The 21369-nt window shown below is 40.3% G+C and overlaps 1 protein-coding gene across 1 annotated transcript; it reads right to left on the bottom strand.

The window, feature by feature from the left end:
* Nucleotides 1-18823: 18823 nt before the first annotated feature.
* LOC128745902 (uncharacterized) lies at nt 18824-20548 on the bottom strand. Its single transcript, XM_053842969.1, has one exon. The coding sequence runs from the start codon at nt 20546-20548 to the stop codon at nt 18824-18826; it is 1725 nt and encodes a 574-aa protein (XP_053698944.1).
* Between the last annotated feature and the right edge of the window lie 821 nt (nt 20549-21369).

The following is a 21369-nucleotide window of genomic DNA, read 5'->3' as shown; positions in this document are numbered from 1 at the left end:
CGAAAGCAATAGTTTATCACAGATCTTAGCCAGCGGACTGCGTTCATTCTCCACGGAGAGTAGAAAAATAGGATAGATCTCTCGGTTGTAGAATAATTTAGTTTCACTCATAAGATTCCAGTCGGTGTCATTGATCATCATCAATATACTGGGCCGCACGGTGTATCCCTGGAGTAAGAGACTTGGATCACCGGTAAGCAAATTGTCTCGAAGCCATCGCAGCATCTTCTCAAATAGCACAGCCTCTAAGACATCTAGTGGCACCTTACGTTCCTACACTCCACCAAACATCGTTTCAGCACCGCTGCTAAACTCCCCGATGATGGCGGCTTCGGCTGAGCTAACTTCCTCGTAGATTGAATGGTTCAAGGCACTGATGTTGCTGCTGCGATAACATTCCACTATTATTCAAAATCAAATAGTTTCCTACAACCGAAAACTTATCAGTAAAATGATTTTACATTTCACCAGCTGACCGGTTACCATAAGCCGTACGCGACATTTCTACTTACATTCAATTTCAAAAAATTTCCTCGCCGTTTTGCTTCACCTAGGGAATCAAAAATATCCTCTGGTGAATATGGTGGAATTTCTATTTCATCATTTCATACTTACATGACCGGTTAAGATCAAAAATCCAAAAAACCTGCAACTGTTTTTTTGCACAAACAAATCATTCGACAGGCGATTCGCAACTTTTGACTGACGTTTAACATTCGAATGAAAATCGCCGTACGAACGAAAACGGGAATGGTACGTTCGTTCGTAAGTATGGATGTTCGAAAGTTCGAATGGCAAAAGCAGGTTCGTACGAAAACAAAAATACGGATCTGCAATACTTTCGTACGAAACGGGTTTCGTACGAAAACAAGAATAAAGGTGATATCCCTTCGCACATCTCAGTAGAAATTGAGCAATACTTCACAGACCCAATATTTGGCAAGGGCTTGAGACAAATTAATCATTTTGTCAACGTGAATGGCAGGCTCTTAGATCTTGTATTTACCAATCTCCCGGAATGCTTTAACATAATCGCGCCATCTTCTCCGTTGTTGCCTGTCGATTGTCACCACGCACCATTTATTTTACTACTCGACGAGGTGGACGCACCGATTTCGGACGACCGAAGTGAACAAATCAAATTCGACTACTCTGCATGTGACTACGACATACTGAACTCAATTTTTACAGACGTGGATTGGAGTAATCATCTTTCTGCTATTGGTTCAGTTGACCAGATGCTTTTAGACTTTTATGATTTGCTTTTAGACGTTGTAGCTCGACACGTACCAAAAAAAGACAAAGATTAACCTCTAATTTCAAGCAGCCGTGGTGGAATCCTGAACTTCGAAACCTGCGTAACAACCTTCGTAAAATGCGTAACCAATACTTTCAAATTAAAAACGAATTTGATAGAATTAAGCTTCGTGAACGTGAGGCAGAGTACAAAGCCGTTCTTTCTGACACGCACGAAAACTACCTGCAAAGGATTCAGTCAGCTGACAGGATCCTTCGCGTTTCTGAGATTTTATTAAGAAACGGAAAGCCGGTAATAATGTTCCTTCGTTCGTCAGTCTCGGCAAAACAACTTCTCACTCCATCTCAGAAGCAGCCAATCTGTTTGCCTCATTTTTTGAGAGTGTATACAGCAAATCATCACCCGTCCAGCGACAAGACTGCTTCGCTCACATACCGTTCCTAAATATCAATCTGCCGCTTATACAGTTTTCTGCAGACGAAGTTCAGAATACCCTGGAAGATCTCGACTCAAGGAAAGGACCCGGAATAGACAACCTGCCTCCAATTTTTCTAAAAAACTGTGCCGTTTCGCTTGCGTTACCGAATGCCGCCATTTTTAACCGCTCGATCCTGGAAAGGAAATTCCCAGACCCATGAAAAATGGCATCCATAGTTCCAATTCACAAATCGGGATGTCATAATTCGGTTGCCAACTATCAGGGTATATCCATCCTTTGCTGCCTTAGTAAAGCATTCGAAAAACTGATTCACAGAACTTTGTACAGAGCAGTGATACCGATCATCTGGAACAGTCAGCACGGCTTTATGAAACATCGCTCTATAACATCGAATCTAATGTGCTATGTAACAGCGATATCACATGAGATCGAACTTAAGCGACAAGTGGACGCGATTTATTTTGATTTTGCCAAAGCCTTTGATACTGTCCCACATAATCTCGTTATTGACAAATTGAACCACATGGGATTTCCATCATGGTTCACTGAATGGCTAGGCTCATACTTGTCTGACCGCAGAGCCTTCGTTAAACTGAATTCTGTGCACTCTAAAATATTCTGCATACCACAAAATATTCTCCAAAATATTCTGGGGTACCACAAGGCAGTGTGCTTCGCCCTCTCATCTTTATTATCTATGAACGACTTGCTGGAACTACTTTCATCATCAAAACTTTCTTTTGCCGATGACCTAAAAATTTTCGTGTGATAGCCACTCCTGTCGACTACGTCGCATTACAAGCAGATATCAACCAACTGCTTATTTGGTGTGATGACAACGGCATGCGTTTAATAGCAAAAAATGCAAAGTAATTTCCTACAGTCGCTGCAATACTGTTTCTCTGCATCAGTATAAAATGGGATCGGATTGTCTGGAATGTGTCAACTCTATCCGCGATCTAGGAGTAACAATCGACTCGAAGCTGAGGTTTAACGAGCACATAAGCCTAATTACTGCTAAAGCTAACAAAGTGCTTGGTTTTGTGCGGCGACATGCTTCTGAATTCACGGACGTTTATTGCCTCAAGACACTGTATTACTCGCTTATCCGAAGCATTTTGGAGCATGCATCCCCTGTTTGGGCGCCTTCCCAAATAACGCAATCCTTTGCGATTGAGCGCATCCAGAAGAAATTTTTGCGATTCGCCTTGCGTCAGCTGCCTTGGAATGACCCAGTCAATCTTCCAAGTTATCCAGAACGTTGTCAGTTGATTAACCTGGAGATACTCTCAGCCAGGCGAGTCAAACAGCAGCGGCTGTTTGTCTTTGATCTCATAACAGGAAACGTTGAATGCTCCGAGCTCTTGGGTCAGATGCGATGGAACCTCCTCGGCGGCTTCGTAATCCACCATTATTTGTAATTCCGTTTCACAGAACTAACTACGGCTATAATAATTGTTTTAGTTTTTGTTTACGGTCTTTTAATGATAATGTGTAATGTGTTTGATTTTACGATGTCTAGAAATGTGTTCAGTGTTAGAATAAGAGATGGGCAAAAAACTGGCCAAAATAAGAAAAACATTTTTTCGGTCTTTCAACATAATATACATTTTTTTGTATGCTTAAATAGATGCTTCACAAAGTACTCTTAGTCAAAATACGTAGAAACATACCTATAAGTTTTGGCAGGTGTACAAACATTGACAATATTTGAAATTTTTTTTTAAATCATCAAGCATCAGGAAACGAATTCCATCAGAAGTAAACAAAAAGATTAACAAAGGCTATTTATCAAAACATAGGTTCATCATAAATAATTCTAACTGGTTTGTAGGAAAAAAGTTTAAAATTTTGAAAATATGACTTGTTTTAAACAGTTTTGTCAAACAACTATTTTTTGCAATTTTGTGCTTTTTCAATGGTAAAAAAGTTATCAAATCTTGCAGAATCCGGTCATATATTCTATGGAGGAATGAATCTTTGTGGTATTCTGAACAAATCGGTACGTAGAGCTCATCCGGAAACGTCCGGACTGGCATTTGCGACCCTTTTGAAAATTATATGTTTCACATTGTTTTCAAAGAAATATCGACAATTCGCATCTAGTTGCGTACTATCTTTGGTGCAAGATAATTCACCTTGAATACAATGGGCACACTTGTAGCTTAAACTTTATTGACCCGGAATTCTCTCTAAACTTACAATTTTACTACTAAAAACTGTCCGTAAAACGGAACGAACGAACAACTCCCTTCCTCGCGGCGCCGCCGCTGGTATTTATAACAGCTTTTAATTGTTCGTAGTTAGAGGTACTAGAACAGCTGCTGAGAAAAACAAAGAGAGAGTAGAGCGGATCTTTACTTTAGTTCTATGAGAGTTTCAGGTGGCGCGCGAAACCTCTCACACATGTACTAAGCTAACTCACATCGCACGTTCGACGTGCAATGTTTGTTATGTTCCATGTGCAAACGTTTGCGCTTGCCCCTGAAACGGTCAGAGAAATAAACTTTACAAAACCGCACCGAAAGGTAAAACTTTCGCTGTCGCGGAAGCTTCGGTCAATGTTAACCGTCAATGCTACCGTTTGTCAATGTTACCCGTACGGGCACGCTCCTGGGCACTGACGCTGCAGATCCCCCTTCCGAATGAGGTCGCAGAATTTGGGAACAGATTTTGCGAGGGTACGTTAGCTGGAAAATTTTAATTCTCTCTCTCTCTCTCTCTCTCTCTCTCTCTCTCTCTCTCTCTTTCTTCTTCGGTGTTAAAAACTTCCCTATTGTGGATTACTGGCAGATAAATAAATATTATTGCTCTACCCCCTAGCGTTGTGTTATCCTATTTTCCTTCAACTGTAAATTCTTCACTTTGATTTGTTATGTGTTATGTATTTCAACTATGTAATATAATTTGCCTTAATCACTATTCTGGAGCTCGTCTCCGCGGTGGTGCTGGTGTCTTCAATTATTCTTAATTGGTTCGGTAAAATGTGCTTTATGGCGTGAGTGGGGAAGAACGGGGAAACATTGAGTGCAGAGTCAGTCGATGGAGATCGTAAGTGGTTGTTGTGGTTCCATTTCTTCTGTTAGTCACCTTCGCTTCTCAGGTTGCCTGATTCTATTCGGATATTTATCCAAGATGTTGGCTGAGTGATGTCTTTCACTCTGCGTACTTCGTATATCGGGATGCTTATCGATATTAAATTGTGTTAGCTTTTCGTCTATTTGCTGGACGAAATATTGTTTCATGGTGTATTAATCGTGCCAAGTTTATGCTTGACCACCTTTAAGTTTTTCTAATGCACACTGTATAGTTATAGTGTATATGTATAGGGTGTGAATATTGCCTTGTTCACACGACTTGGGAAGTAGATGCCCTCTGAATTGCGTTTTACTTTTTTTTGTACTATTTGCCGGGTTGGTGCCTTTGCGATATCTTCATCGCCCCTAGTAATTGTTTATTGTAGTGCGTTGCCTTCACACTGAATTTGGAAACCTCTTGTACTGGAATTCGCCTGGGATGTCTATCTCGCTAGTTTCTGGTGTATTGTTACGTACTCCTTGACCGTCTACACTCGTTGTTCCCCACAGTCCTTTCTCCTCTCGTGCCTGTGAGAGCTCTCCAAGCTTGAGCTCACCGATATTCGTACTGTAGGATGTCTTCACTCGTCTCGGGTACTGTAGGATGTCTTCACTCGTCTCGGGTCGTCTTCCGGCTGCTGGTCTCAATGATCTTCATAATTTAATAATTCTTCACTTCTTATATCTACACTTTTTTTTTGGGAAAGGAAAAAAAATTATACCAATCCGAAAAGAGTTAAATTTTTTTAATTTGCTGAGATGCTCTGATTGCACCGAATTTTATTGTCCTCTTTCTCTGAGATTGGTTTACATGTAAAACATTAATAACGGATTTACGCACTTAATTTAATTTCTTTGTTATTTTCATTAATACTTTATGGCGACTTTTTTTTTCTTAATCTTCACGCCTTTGATTTGATTTACTTATGTTCTTTATTACATTCAATTTGTTCATCGAATGAACTTTTACATTTTACTACTGTTCCTATTGAACTTCTTTCTTATTTCACTAACCGTAATATCGCTCACTTTCCGTGGATTTCGATTTTCTATCGGGAGTCATTCCTGTTATTCTCCCTCCTTTAATTCTTCTAGGAGTCATACTTATTACTCTCCATTCTTTAATTATTTCTTCAACTTTCAAATTATGTTTTAACTTTTAACTGTTAAATTATTATTGTAACTTTCTAATTTTTTTTTCGAATCTACCAAAAAAAAATTAAATTAAAAACTAAAAGAGAAACAAATTTAGCTTATAAGATTATTCTTTAACTCACTATTGCTCTATCCATAACCCCAATTCAACCAAACAATACTTGCAAAATATAAGGATTCGGAGAAAAACAAATTCTCTTATTTTAAAACTTTATAACTTTATAACCTTAAAACAAATTAGCTTTAGTTCTATTTAACTCTAACTAATTTATTTTTCTCCTTATGCCAAAATATACTCTACCTTCCTTTTCTAGCCTTAACCGGAAAGACTTACTTACTCTTCTCCGTTTGCATAATTGCATCTCTCTCTCCCCCTTCCGATCCGAGGTTCGCGCGTCCGCTTCCCTACTCTGAGGATTTCCTGGAAAATATAAATTGTTAGTAAAAGAATTGAAAGGTTTGAAATCCCCCTTCTCGTGAAGGTTAAGCCATTATTATATGTTCGTTCCTGTCTATCCGGTTTCGACTCCTCTTCGCTCGTGTCCACCCTGCTCCTTGATTTAGCTCCTATTTAATATACGGTTGGTTCGTACTTGAAGTTCCTTTCTCTCCCGTCTGTAGAGTTCTTTTCTTTCTTTATGTCGCTATTCTTAATATTGTTTATTCTATTTTCACCGAATTCTGTTTCCCTTTGGTCCGGGGTACCCCTAAGGTTCCCTTTGTAACTTTTCTTTTGTTCAGTCTGAACTTCTCAGGGCGGACATAAGTCAATGCGGAGAACAAGCGAGTACGTGGAAAAGAATATAGCAGGGCTCTATGATTAAATATGATTAAAAGATAGTGTAATTCACTAGATACAACGAATTTATTCAAATATCGTTTGGCGTCAGGATGGGAAAGGGTTTTTGGATGGTTGTATACCTCAACGTAGCTGTGTCGTAGCTCCTCCGAAGTCTGCTCAGGGTGGTGAATTTTAGCTGTGCTGCCACCTCGTGGCCGGGTTGAGTCGACAACAGCCGTCTCAATCAATCTGGTGGGCGGCGGGAATCCAACTTCGCTGGCCGCCTTTAGCCGCCGGTGATACCGTTGAAGGCCTCGTTCACAGGTCGCTGGTTGGTTCGAATCTCGAGGGGTCCCGCAGTCTGCCAGTGAAATACGGAACACAGAAGAATCCGCGTCCGCGATCGTAGCCGGGTGATTTGCACGGGCCAACGGGAACGGGAAGGCACTAGATGCGGTCACTCACACACTTGGCTCACTTTTTAATTTTTGTCGTCACCTGGCGAGAATTTATACTTATATAAAATGACGCGACTTGGTTCGGTCTATGGTTGTTACCAGAAAGAAGGCCGTCCGCAAGGCAGACGGCGTATTTATCCAACTCCGCCCAATTTTGCAAGTCATGCTGACATCTCGCGTAGCTGTCAACGTTGGTCCACTGACAGGCGGGCAGTTGCGTCAATGTATACGGTTTTTGTCGGAGTTGATATGGAGGGGTATTAGGAGCGGGATTGGGATTTTATTTGAATTTAAATTTAAATTAGGTATATTTAACTCAAGAAAGGTAATTAGAGTAGAATTTTAGTTTTAAAGCAAAATATTTATTTTAATTAGATTTTAATTATTTAAATTAGAAAACATATTGGATTAATCAATTAGATGAATTAGATTTAGTTTATAATACAAAATATAGGAATTTAAATGAAAAATTTAGCTCTCGTGCATTGTGACCTACGATTAAGGGGTTACACCTTGTCGGCTTAATCTTCTACTTTGACGTTCGTTTATGATATGTGCTATCGGTTCTAAATATATTCCTTCCGATTCTGTATAGTCTTCCCTTTTCCTATTTATATTCTTTTCAAATGGCCCCTTTTCCGTGTCGCCTTGTCTCACTATTTCGATTTTTATGTTCGACCTATTTTTCCTAGTCGCTATTTCATTGTCTTTGATGTATTTTTTTTCACGAAAAGTTATTTTTCCTCTTAATTGGCAAGCTAAAACCCCCAGTAAAATGACCGCTAATGTTACTGTCCCTGATGAAAACCACCATGGGTATTTATACGGTGCGTAAATTAAATTTTCTAATAATGTTTTTCTAGCTTTAAGATGGTTATACGCAACTCGCTCAAGTCGTTATTGATTTGCGTCGTGTTTAATATTACATTAAATTCATAGTTACCCTGGGTTACTAAAGTGTCCCCTAGGTGTTCCAGAATAACCTCCGTGGCGCCTATTCCACCGGCTTGCACCATGATTATTATTCTGCAATAAACGAAATACTGCGTTTATTCCATTTGAATTATTTTCTGGCAATTTTTTTTTTAGTCATGATACCGTCGTAGTCGGTTGTGATGATGAACTTATTCCCGTTTTTAATAATTGTGGTCATATCGCTTGGTAGCTCTACGACTTCATTTGGACCTCTCCAAAGTTGCTTTGTAATTTTTGTCCTGTACCAATTGGGACAGCTTTTACTAGTACTAGATCTCCCCACATTGGTTGCCACTCGTTAGCTTTTTTGTCGTAAATTTCCTTTCGCTTTTTCTTTGAAATTAGAAGGTTTTCCCGCGCCGTGTCATATAATCTTTTGAACGTTACTTTCATTTCATTGACGTAATCGCCGTAGTTGTATTCCATGTCCCTTATTCTATATACGGAATTTGGAATTCTAGCTCTTTTCCCATAAAGTAATTCGAAAGGTGAAAACCCGGTAGATGCATTGTTCGTTGTATTATATTCGAATGTGAAATATGGAAGTAAACTGTCCCATGATTTTGGGTCGTTTCCTACAAATTGCCGCAAATATGTTTTTAATTCTCTATTTGATCTTTCCACAAGGTTTGCTTGCGGATGATATGCTGACGTTGTAATTTTCTTAATTTTCAAAATTTTACAAACATTTTTCATTAGGTTGCTAACAAAATTTGCTCCTTGATCTGTAACCAAGTCTAAGGGTGTTCCGAATTTGCAAATGAAATTTTCTACGAAGCATTTCGCTACTGTGTAACTTTCTTGATTTTCCATTGCTGCTACTGTCAAATATCTTGTGAGATCATCTTGTATTACTAGACCATACTTGTTCCCGTTATTTGACTCCGGAAGTACTACTATATCCATAAATATTTTCTCAAAGGGTTCTTATGACGTTGTCGTAATTTTCATTGGCGCTCTATTTGCTGGCCATATCTTATTCTTCTGACAAGACTCGCATTGTTTGACATAGTTCTCGACGTCTCTTCGCATATTTTCCCAGTTAAACATAGGGTTAAGCCGTTTCAACATGCGTTTGATTCCGACATGTCCGCCTAACGGAGAGTTATGGAACTCAGACAATACTGTTTCTCTTTTTACCTTTGTTATACAATATAACAAAGGTTTAGGAATTGGTCGACAAACACGAAGTCGATCTGAGGCCCGGAGGGCCGTGTCACATATACCAATCGATCAGGTTCGACGAATGAGCAATGTGTGTGTGTGTGTGTGTGTGTGTGTGTGTGTGTGTGTGTGTGTGTGTGTGTGTGTGTGTGTGTGTGTGTGTGTGTGTGTGTGTGTGTGTGTGTGTGTGTGTGTGTGTGTGTGTGTGTGTGTGTGTGTGTGTGTGTGTGTGTGTGTGTGTGTGTGTGTGTGTGTGTGTGTGTGTGTGTGTGTGTGTGTGTGTGTGTGTGTGTGTGTGTGTGTGTGTGTGTGTGTGTGTGTGTGTGTGTGTGTGTGTGTGTGTGTGTGTGTGTGTGTGTGTGTGTGTGTGTGTGTGTGTGTGTGTGTGTGTGTGTGTGTGTGTGTGTGTGTGTGTGTGTGTGTGTGTGTGTGTGTGTGTGTGTGTGTGTGTGTGTGTGTGTGTGTGTGTGTGTGTGTGTGTGTGTGTGTGTGTGTGTGTGTGTGTGTGTGTGTGTGTGTGTGTGTGTGTGTGTGTGTGTGTGTGTACGTGTGTGCGCTTCAATTTTCAATCGCCTATTTCTCGGAGATGGCTGAACCGATTCGTCTGCTATAACTTTTATTTGAAAGGTATTTTTACCTAGTATATCATTATTAAATGGTTTCGTGGTCTGACTTTTAGTTTGAAAGTTATAAGCAAAAATGTGAAAATTACGTGATACGATTTTCTTCGGAACCATAACCGATTTCATCGATCTTAATACCAAATGAAAGCTCTTACTATTGCTAAACTTCACACCAATTTTTATTGAAAACAAACAAGTGGTTTAAAAGTTATGCTTAAAAAACCAGTTTTGACAAGGTTCAAATGATCGCCTGTTTCTAAGAGATGGCCAAACCGATTTACGTGCTATTAGTTTCATTTGGCAGGTAATATAGCCGGATAGATCACTATTGAATGGTTTTTTGATTGGACGTTTAATTTGAAAGTTATGAGTAATTCAATACACCACACCAAAATTAACAATAATTTATAATAATTTTAACCAAGAAAAATAACCTAATTTCAATTATTTTAATATCAAACGAGAGGTTTTCACACTACGAATATATATGCAAAATTTCATAAGAATTGGTTTTACTGGTCAAAAGATATTAACCCTCGAACACTCGCGCCAACTTTTATAACACAGTTACTCGCGCGCACAATAGCCCAAAACCAAAGAAAACGTGCGCACTAGAGTTTTGACTAGGAAAACTTGGTTTTAAGTTTATCGAACCTTTGGAAAAGTTTCTTCCAATTGAAAGCTCTATCGTCTGGTAGAATTTGAATTTTGATTAATCCCCCTAAAAGTGAATTAAAAAAAATATTTTCCTTCAATTTCAATATAACACATTGATGTGTTCTGCAAAGTTTTAGAGCATATTATTACAAGAAATTTTGCTGAAGACAGTAACCTTCTATCTCTTCAACGAAGAGATCTTATTTATTGTATATGAATTTGAAAAATCAGTTTTTCTATTTTAGCTCTTTTTGTAATTGTTGTATGACTTTTTCATGTATTGCAAAGTTGTATAAATAATAAAAATACACAACTTTGCTGAACATAGTATACCTCTATGTTTCCTTGTTTACGAACTGTAGAACTTTGATTATAAAAAATACCCTGATTTTGACCCCGAATTACTCGACTACCAACAGACGGATACATTTTAAACATTTTACATTTGCTGCTAGTTTTGCTGCACACAGACACCATTTTTCCATATGAAGAAACGAAAGAAAATTCCAGTTGGGGCCAATTGCGGTACACCTCACATGCTACTTGCTTCGTTTCTGTGATGTCGGTTTATGCTAATCTATTTTCCTAACAATTTAAAGTAATAATGCATTGAAAAATTCTGACATTTTGTTCATAACAAATTTATTGAAGAATATACGTTAGTATATACGTAATATACGATTTGTAACTATATAACAATATGGCATTCAAAAACCTACATATGGTGTACAAAATACAACAGCGTGAGTAACCGCAGGTAAATAAAAATTGATGAAATTTATTCGAGAAAACTTTATTGTTGTGAATCAAATAGAATGGCAATACAGGAAATTATGCATAGTTCAAAAACCTGTAAACTAGACCTTTATTACGCAATGTATATGTTAAAGAATAATATTTCATCTTACAACTTACTTTTACTTGCACTTACCCTCATTAGCAACTTACACAGTAATTTCATGAGAAAAGGAACTATCAAAATTTATAAGTGCTTCTATTTGGTTCAAATTTTGTAAACTTATTCAATTTCCAAAAATTTCATGTAAACCAAACGTGTCGATTTCTATCTCAAATAGCAAGTAAGACCATATAACAAAGGTTCCTTTCACCACTAGGTGGATTAAATCAGGTTTTTCAAATGGTATCCACATTCGCTTATGTTCCGGTGCATATAGAGTAAACAATTTATCCAACTTTCCTGCGACGAAACTCAAAATGTCTATGTTTGAAGGAGTCTGTAAGTCCCTAAAGGTAATTATTTGTATGGTTCTTGCTTTCCTTACGTATTCTGGGCTGTTACGAAATGCTTCCTCTATGCCTTCCAATAAGACCTGTGAACTAGTTAATGACCGACTCGCGCCGTTCAGAATAAAACCCCATAATTTTCGTTCTGGGATGGAAAATACCTTCCCCTTCGTATAATCCTTTAGACCATGTGGTAGGTCTGCAAATTCGCTTATTTCTTTATAAGCTGACCGACTATTCAAGATAAGCAGATTAGCTTCCGTATCGTCTTCCTTGATTTTCTCCTTTGAGAATGTTACTAGTTTCTGGTCTATGTGCTCAAGGCTTCTTTGAAGTCTGTAAATTCTAACCCCTTGTTGTTTGCGTGCGTTGCGTCTGTGCTAAAATCGATATTCTCGAGTTCATCCATGCGTGGATCCCAACTAGATGCCTGCTTTATACAACGTGTACTGACTCCCCCTGTGTTCTCGGATGCTTGATTTTGGTGTTTTTGATCATTCTTCTATTGTTCTCGCCGTTTTTGCTGTCGTGTAACGATAGCCACATTTGTTGACCCCGTATCCTGCGGTAGCCGTGACAGAAAGTCTGCTACGATGTTGTCCCGGCCTTGTTTGTATCGGATATCGCACTCCAGGCCTTGTAATTTCAACCGCAGTCGAGTAAGTGTTGATGAAGTCTCTTTTAGGTGCCAAAGGGATACTAGCGGCCGGTGGTCCGTGTATACGATAAACCTTTGCCCTTAGATGTAGTGTCTAAAACGATTTACTGCCCAGACTATTGCTAACAACTCCTTTTCGATTATATGATATCTCCGTTCTGCTCCTATTAACCCTCTGCTAGCGTAGGCTATTGGTTTATCCGTCGATTTCTCGTTTGAAAGTACAGCCCCGATGGCATGCTCGCTTGCATCTGTTGTCATGACAAATGTGTCCTTATAATTTGGTCTTACTAATAATGATTCTGACGTTAAAAAGTTTTTCAATTTTTCGAATGCAATTTCACAGTCTGTGATCCATACGAATTTAGTATTTTTCTTTAGCAACTCGTTTAATGGTTTTCTAGTTTCGGCTATTTTTGGGATAAATTTTCCATAAAAATTTAAGGTTCCTAAGAATGACCGAACTTCCCTAACTGTCTTTGGTACCGCCATTTTTCTGATCGATTTTATATTATCGTCTGTAGGTCGAACACCTTTGTTGTCGATAATGTGTCCTAAATATTTTATTTCTGTTTTCAAAATTTGGCAATTTGCGGGCTCCAATTTTAGATTATGACGCCGCATGGCCTCTAACACTTTGCATAAATATTCATTATGTTCTTTAATAGTTTTTCCGAAAATGATGATGTCATCCAGATATACAGTGGCTTTGATATCCCCTAGTTCATATAACACTGTGTTCATAAGTTTCTGGAACGTCGACGGACTGTTCCTTAACCCCATAGGTGTCGAGAAGGCAGTTTTGGCCCCATCTTTTGGGTGAATTGGGACTTGGAAAAACCCTGATTTCAGATCTAATGCTCAGAAGTACACGCTATCTCCTAGGTTATCTAGAATTTCGTCGATAAGCGGGATTGGAAAAACGAAAGGCTTGGTTATTAAGTTTAGGGCCCCGTGGTAGATTTTAATCTACCACGATCCGAAGTTTTTGTTTACCGTTTTCGTCTAAATCCTTTTTTGGTATACATAGGACTGGGGCATTCCAAGATCTTTTGCTGGGTTTGATGATTCCTTGCCTCAGCATTTCTCCAATTTCCTCGTTTATATGCTCTTTCGTGGCTTCTGGGAATCTATACTGTCTTTTGTTAATGGGTATGTTAGTTGTTGTTTCAATTTCATGTATTGCTGCGTCTGTGGTTGTCAATTGATCTCCTTTCATAAAGAATACATCCTTGTATCTTCTCATTATTGTTTCCATTACATTAAACTTTCCTTCTTCTAAATGCGTTAGATTAAGGATTTCAAACAATCTTTGTATGCGATTGTTTCCGCATAGTTTTCCGTAATTCCTATTTTCTCCTATTATCTTGGTGAGAATCCAAGTCTTCGGGATACACTTCTTCCTCTATATTCATATCTTCAGCGTTATATCCTATATTCCAACCGCCTGTAATTCCGACATCTGATGATTCGTCCTCTGAGATATTTCTTGATCCTTGTCTTGATTTCCTAACATCTGTTATATTGGCGCCACTTTGTGGGAGCATATTGTGTGGGTCACCAGTTGTCGCACACGCTCCACAGTTTTTTGCTAAATATCTATCAATATTGTATGTTGGTTGCTCCTCGCGAATGACACCATTCTTTAGTGCGTCCGTTTGGCATTCCTTCTCACACGATGCGGCCTTAAATCCTACTTTATGCTCTGGTGCGTCGGTTTGACACGCTTTTTCGGCGTACAATACCTGTTTTCTTACCTTAGTCGCAGCGGTTTGTGTTACTGTATCCTGGTTGTTATTGCTAACTCTTTGACTCAAGGCATTGAGTGACCTTGTTCTATCCCCCAGTGGGTTTTCCTTACAGCTATTTCCCGTAATATGTCCCCCATTTCCGTTTGGTTTTCGTAAGGCTATATATGAAAAATTTTCGCTAATGAAAAGGGTATGTTGTTTCAAAAATTCAGCCCCTATGATTCCAGGAACACATAGATTATGTACCACGTGAAATTTGGCCATGTAACAAGTGGTACTGTTCTCGGTGGGAGAGTCGAAAGAAATGTTTCCAAATTCGCAACAGTATACAAATGTATTTTCGCAGTAATTCAGCGGTTTTAAATTCCTAAAATAAATTTACTTAATTCATATTTCGCATAGACGTATGTAACTTACGTTTAGTCTTTCTATCGACCCTAAATCGAGAATATTTGATGTGTTCCAAGCTTCAGAAACCGTAGTTCTAATAATATAGCGCAATTAGAAACTAATAATAATAATTGTTAATTTCTCACCTTCAAACACCCTTCACAACTATTGTAATATAACAATGTAGCTAAGTATAGCGATATAACAATGCACCTTTACCGTACTATTAGCGTTAATAATTTATCCGTACTTTGTTGGTACTATTAGATAAGTAGATAAGGTTATTAAATTCAATTCGTTAGAAATATAGATGTATACCTGAGCTCTAAGCAACAATATGCAATATATTAAATGGTATTAAGTAATTGTATTATATTCTGTGTATTATATAACGTGCGCGCGATTCTAACTTATCGGAGGTTATCACTTACTGCCTCCACTATCTAATTTGCTGTCAGTATCACTGCCAGCCTCTTGTAGGAGTTGCTGTCGGAGCTACGGCTTTGGAAGGCGTTCGGCACCGAGGGGTCGGTGACACTCCCCCCTAGTTTGGCGACTCGGACTGCATGTCGACTAACTCCTCTTTACGCCGTACATCAAGCACTGCAACCTTCACCGCGGGCCGCTCGTATACTCCCTTCTCAGTCTGAATGGTAACCGTCCTCACCTGACCATCGCGATTTGTGGTTCCGATGACACGACCCTTTGGCCAACAGCTTCTGGGATGTTCTGGGTCCGCGATCAGCACTATGTCATTTTCATACCATTTCGTACGTTTAGTAATTTCTGGTAAATAGTCCCGAAGCCATCTTTTCCAGAATTGGTTCGCCAACATCTGCGATACATGCCATCCACGCTTGAGTGCTATAGAACTGTTATCCAGTGTGGTCAGTGGTTTTAAGCCGCCGGAGCTACCTAACAGCCAGTGATTTGGAGTGAGGGCTGGAGCTGATTCATCATCCACAGGAACGTGAGTGAGTGGCCGTGCGTTGAAGATTTCCTCAATTTCAATCAAAGCATTTCTCAACTCCTCGTCGTTAGGGCGCATTGATAACTTCAACCGAACAAGGTTCCGTTTCACGGACTGGATAAGACGTTCCCAACTGCCTCCCATATGTGGCGAGGCCGGAGGGTTGAAACGCCAGGCAGTAGTGGATGTCGTGAATTCCGCGGCCATCTTCTCCTGGTCTAACTGTTTTAACGCCTGTCTTAGTTCTTTCTCTGCGCTGATGAAATTTGTGCCTCTATCACTGAAGAATATTGCTAGTGTTCCACGTCGGGACATAAAGTTGCGTAGAGCTATTATACATGAGCTCGTGTTCAATGAGCTAGCAAGTTCGATATGTACTGCGCGAATAGTAAGGCATGTTAGTAAAACCCCCCACCTTTTCTCGACTCGTCTTCCTAAGCAAACCTCTATAGGACCGAAATAGTCGACGCCTGTATGAGTAAACGGGCGCGTGTACGCTGCTACTCTGCATAATGGTAGATCTGCCATTGCCGGCGCGCGTGGACGTGCACTCTGTATTTTGCATTGCTGACAATTTGACCTAACCTTGGCGTAGGCCCGGCGAACACGGCTAATAGAAAACCTTTGACGTAGTTCGTTGATAACCGTCTCATGATTCTGATGGTGAAATTTTCTGTGATAGCTATCGATAACAAGATTGGTTACTGGGTGGTCACGTGGTAGAATTATGGGATACTGTGCTTCAGCCTCTAAAAATTGGCAGGATGCCGCTCTGCCATGCATCCTCAATATATTATTTTCGTCGACGAATGGATTAAGTTTATATAAAATACTCCGTTTTGGAACTTGTGATTCACGTGGTCCCTTTTCACCTTCCAGCGTGCTATTTCGTCACCGTAACATTCAAGTTGTGCCGTTCGAAAATGAAACGCCTCTGCGCTTCCAATTGCTTTACGAGTAAGATATCTGGATGCAGGCGTCCGTTTATTGTTACGCGCGTTCGATGTAAATCTACGAACGTATGCCGTTACCCTGATCAGCCTTTCCCAACTCGAATAGTTTGACGCTGATAATATGCGTACATTGGTTTCAAAATGAGTGGTTACATTTGCACGCATTTCCTCTGTTGAGCGCTGTATTTGGGTAATTTCCGGCCAACCAGCCTCATTGTCCCACAGAAACTCAGGCCCCCTATACCACCTGTCCTCGCTTCTTAGTGACGGTTCTCGGGACCATTTAGTACCATCATCGGCCACATTCCATTTAGTCGGAACCCATCTCCAGTCTGATACGTTGGACAGTTCTAGGATTTCACCTACCCGAGCAGCCACGTATGGATTGTATCTACGATGATCCGCGTTTAACCATGAAATAGTGTTTTTCGAATCGGACCAGAAAACATGACGATGAATTTTGAAGGACAATCCTTGGCAAACATTTTTAGCGAGCCTGGCTCCGATCAGGGCTGCATGCAGCTCTGATGACGTGTTTTTGCGCTAACGAGTGCACATTCTATCGTTTCCCCTTCGACGTAACGAAGATATACGGTGGCTGCCATGCCATTTTCACTGGCGTCCACGAAAGTGTGTAGTTGTATCTCTGTCCGCTTTCCCTTATTTGTCTGCTGCCTGTAACAGTGTGGTATCTTGAGGTTTTCAATCTTATACAGTAGCTTCAACCACGTTCTCCACTTCTCAAACGACAAATCATCTATCATGTCATCCCAATTTACCTTCGATCTCCATATTTCCTGGAGCAGCACCTTCAAGTGCATTAAATAATGTGAGATAAGCCCTAATGGGTCATATATTGTCATGAGAGTGCGCAAAACTTCACGCTTGGTGGGACGGCGTTTAGCTTCGAGTAAATCTTTACCAACTCTTGTCCAGTTTATTTTATACGTAAAACAGTCGGTTTTGGTGCACCACCACATGCCGAGTACCTTTTCGGTGGCTAAAGTAGATGAGAAATCAAGACTTTTTTCTCCGGAGGGATTGGACGAGAGAGCCGAAAGAATTTTTGGAGAGTTTGACATCCAGTTACGTATCTCGAAGCCGCCCTGCTCATGTATGTATCGGATGCATTTTGTCTGCTCGATTGCCTGTTCTTCCGATTCCAAACTGTAAAGCATGTCATCCACGTAGGTGTTGTCTATGATAGCGCAGGTAGCCGCAGGAAATTGTGTACGAAATCGCTCAGCGTTAAGGTTTTTTACGAATTGTGCACTGGTTGGAGAACAACAGGCACCGAATGTCATTACCTCCATTATGAAGACAGTTGGTTCTGTCCGATTTACTTCATTCCGCCAAAGGAATCTTTGACAGCGTTGGTCTTTACTGCGGATTCGAATTTGATGGAACATTTCGCGAATGTCGCCGCACACAGCAAAGCGACACTCGCGAAATTTGTACAGAACGGATGACAATGAAGTGACAAGATCCGGTCCCGTGAGTAGTGCCGAGTTCAGTGAGACCCCGTGAGACGGCAGCCGCATCCCAAACCAGTCTTACTTTCCCTGGTTTGTTGGGGTTTGTAACAGGGAAAACGGGTAAGTACCATACACGTTCATGATTGGTGGAAAGTTCATCTATTGTCAATCTTCGTATATAACCTTTAGCAATATAATCCGTTATTTTCTCATCCAACACTCGTGCTGTCAGTCTGGATCCTTTTCTAGGCGTTTTAACAGATTGTAATATCGCTTTAGCGCCATTTGTTTGCTCTCCGGCAGAAAAATCCGATCATGTTTTCATATCAGCCCCCTTTCGTATCGTACACCATCAAAATGCATAACTTCTCTGAGAAGTTTGAGAGCACGTTCATCGTCGCGTGACCTAATTTCGTTTGTTTGTTTAGCGATACCGAGACTATCGATAGCGAAATATTCCTTTACTGCGAGATCTAGGGAATTTTCATCCTGGTAGCTACAAGCACATACGTGGCATGTATAATGAACCATGCTCATCGGTTGGTTGCTCGGCAAACCGCCGTAAATTGTCCAACCCAAATGAGTCTTTATAGCTATGGGTTGACCAACATTCCCTTCGCAGCTTTTTCTTACAAGTGTAATACTAGCATGTTGCACTCCAATCAATATACGAGGACGTACGTTTTCATATGAATCTACTGGAATATTGTTTAAGTATCGATTCTTACGTCGAAGCTCTTCCACATTTAGTGATTGATATGGAAGTTGCAGCTCTTTCACTGTCCGCACGTCGTTTATTGCAAATCGTTTCCCTTTTTCCCCGAAATTTCAAATCCAATTTTCTGAGATTCATGCTCGTAGCGTTTCGTGCCACCTGTCCACTTTAGTCGTAAAGGAGCTGATTCGCCGATTAAATTCAATTCATCAGCAAGAGATTGATCCATAGGCGTTAGTGAAGATCCATCATCGAGAAATGCATAACAGTGAATAGAAGTATCAGACCCGTATACCACCACAGGCACGTATCGGAACAATACCGGGCTCGATTCGATTTGATGGGTGTTGCACGGCTGCTCATCATGTTGCATGTTAGAGCCAACCTCGGTGCTCAGGTACTTATGAAGTAAAGGATGATGTTTGAATGTGCAGCCTTGTACGCCACAAAGCTTAGATTCACAAGCTCCTTTATGATGTTTCAAGCATTTTCGGCACACCTTAGCTTCTCGTACGATGTTCCACCTTGCGTCGTACGAAAGTTCGAGGAAATGTTTGCATTTTTCAAGAAATTTACATGCCCCTTCACAAGCGATGCATGTATTAACGAATGACTTTGTTTCCGCATCCCTTAAGTCACTATGCCTACTGCTTGTTGATGTTTGGGAAGCTTCAGCATTTATGCTTTCCGACTCCGCGTGTGCGTTCACGAAAGCCTTCGGCCTCCTAGGGTTCAATGCACTTTCTTGGCGTGTTGGTGGTTCGGCTACTGTGCAAGCATCTTTCGCGATTGTATAAATCCAGTCGCTGAAGCATCGTAAATTAATTTTTCGCAGTGATCTAGAATATCTAGCCCAATCTAGCTTCATTGTCGCGGGAAGCTTTCCCACTAATTCTGGTAGTAATGATACGTCTCGTGAATATTCTTTACCGCCGCATGCATCAATTGTCACTGAGAGGTTTTGCACTGCCAGGGCGAAATCAATCATTCTGTTTATTGAATCTGCTCTCACTGACGGCATGGCCAGAACCTTCTCTTTAAGAGAGTGGATAACGTACTGCGGTTGACCGAATCGCATTTTTAGAACACTCATTGCTCTATCTACCGTCATCGGATGTAGCAAAAGACTCTGAACCGTTGAGAATGCATCACCTCTAAGGCAGTTACGAAGTCTCATCATATTTTCATCCCTCGTATATCCACACATTCTCGTTGTGCTTTCGTAGGTTGAGAAGAAAAGCGGCCAATTCTCGGGATTGCCGTTGAATATTGGAAGGTCTCTCGCGACGACCTGTCGAGCGGCTAGCTGATTACGGCTCAGGCTGCAGGCAAATTGGCTGCTGGTTGCAATCGTACCGCACTGCTGACTTATTCCATTTCTTCCGGGCGTAGAACTTTTATTGGGAACTAACCATTCCTTGTCAGGATAATTAGATCTATGCAGGCTGCTTTCATCATCCGAAGAGTCTTCCGTAACGACTTCATGATCATTGTTTTCGTTGGGGTTGGCTTCATTTACAGGTCCGGCGTTGCTAAGCCAATCTTGTACTTTAGAATTAGCATGTAGCTCGGAATTCGGTTCTGATACGGTATCACTCAATCTAGCTAAATCCTCTAGAATGCTATTCCTTTTTTCGATCAACTTTTGTTTTTCATCCAGTAGCGACTGTTCGGCAGCTAGATTTTGTAACTTTTGCTTTAGCAGGGCTCGTGTGGACTTTCTAGATGCGATTGACAGATTTGAACCATCCTTAGCACTTTGTGTATGAACTTTTCTGCTCTGCTTTTGCTGCTGTTGAGGCATAGATTTACAATTATCGCACTGCTAGTCTTCGTACTGGATCTGTTTCGTTACGCCCACACAACTGAAGTGATGCCAATCATCGCAAGCATCGCATTGCACCATCCTACTATTATCCATAGAACTGCATGTCCGGCAATTGTGTTCGGCTTCGCATTCCTGCACCTTACGTTGAGAAGTCTTAGTGGAACCACTTCGTGCGGACCGAACTTCTGGGTTTGGGAGAAGCACAACCATCGGAAGGCTTGGAGTTGGTTCATCAGATTTTATTTTACTTGCTTTTCGAGAAGATGGTTTAGTAGTGGGGTTTACTTGCGCACTAGCACTAGAGTGAACATCAGAGCTCTTACCCTTCTTCGAGGCACAAGAAGATGCTTTAACTGAATCTGGCATTGCTCCAAATAAACGAATTTAAAAGTTGTTCTCGGTGGGAGAGTCGAAAGAAATGTTTCCAAATTCGCAACAGTATACAAATGTATTTTTGCAGTAATTCAGCGGTTTTAAATTCCCAAAATAAATTTACTTAATTCATACTTCGCATAGACGTATGTAACTTACGTTTAGTCTTTCTATCGACCCTAAATCGAGAATATTTGATGTGTTCCAAGCTTCAGAAACCGTAGTTCTTATAATATAGCGCAATTAGAAACTAATAATCTTCTTACGTTAAGCAAAAAAGTCAAGTTATAAGTTGAAACTAATAATCATAATTGTTAATTTCTCACCTTCAAACACCCTTCACAACTATTGTAATATAACAATGTAGCTAAGTATAGCGATATAACAATGCACCTTTACCGTACTATTAGCGTTAACAATTTATC

Source organism: Sabethes cyaneus, chromosome 1, assembly GCF_943734655.1.
Source record: "Sabethes cyaneus chromosome 1, idSabCyanKW18_F2, whole genome shotgun sequence".
NCBI lineage: Eukaryota > Metazoa > Arthropoda > Insecta > Diptera > Culicidae > Sabethes > Sabethes cyaneus.
The sequence above is the reverse complement of the archived record's forward strand: the minus strand, read 5'-3'. Positions and strand labels throughout refer to the sequence as shown.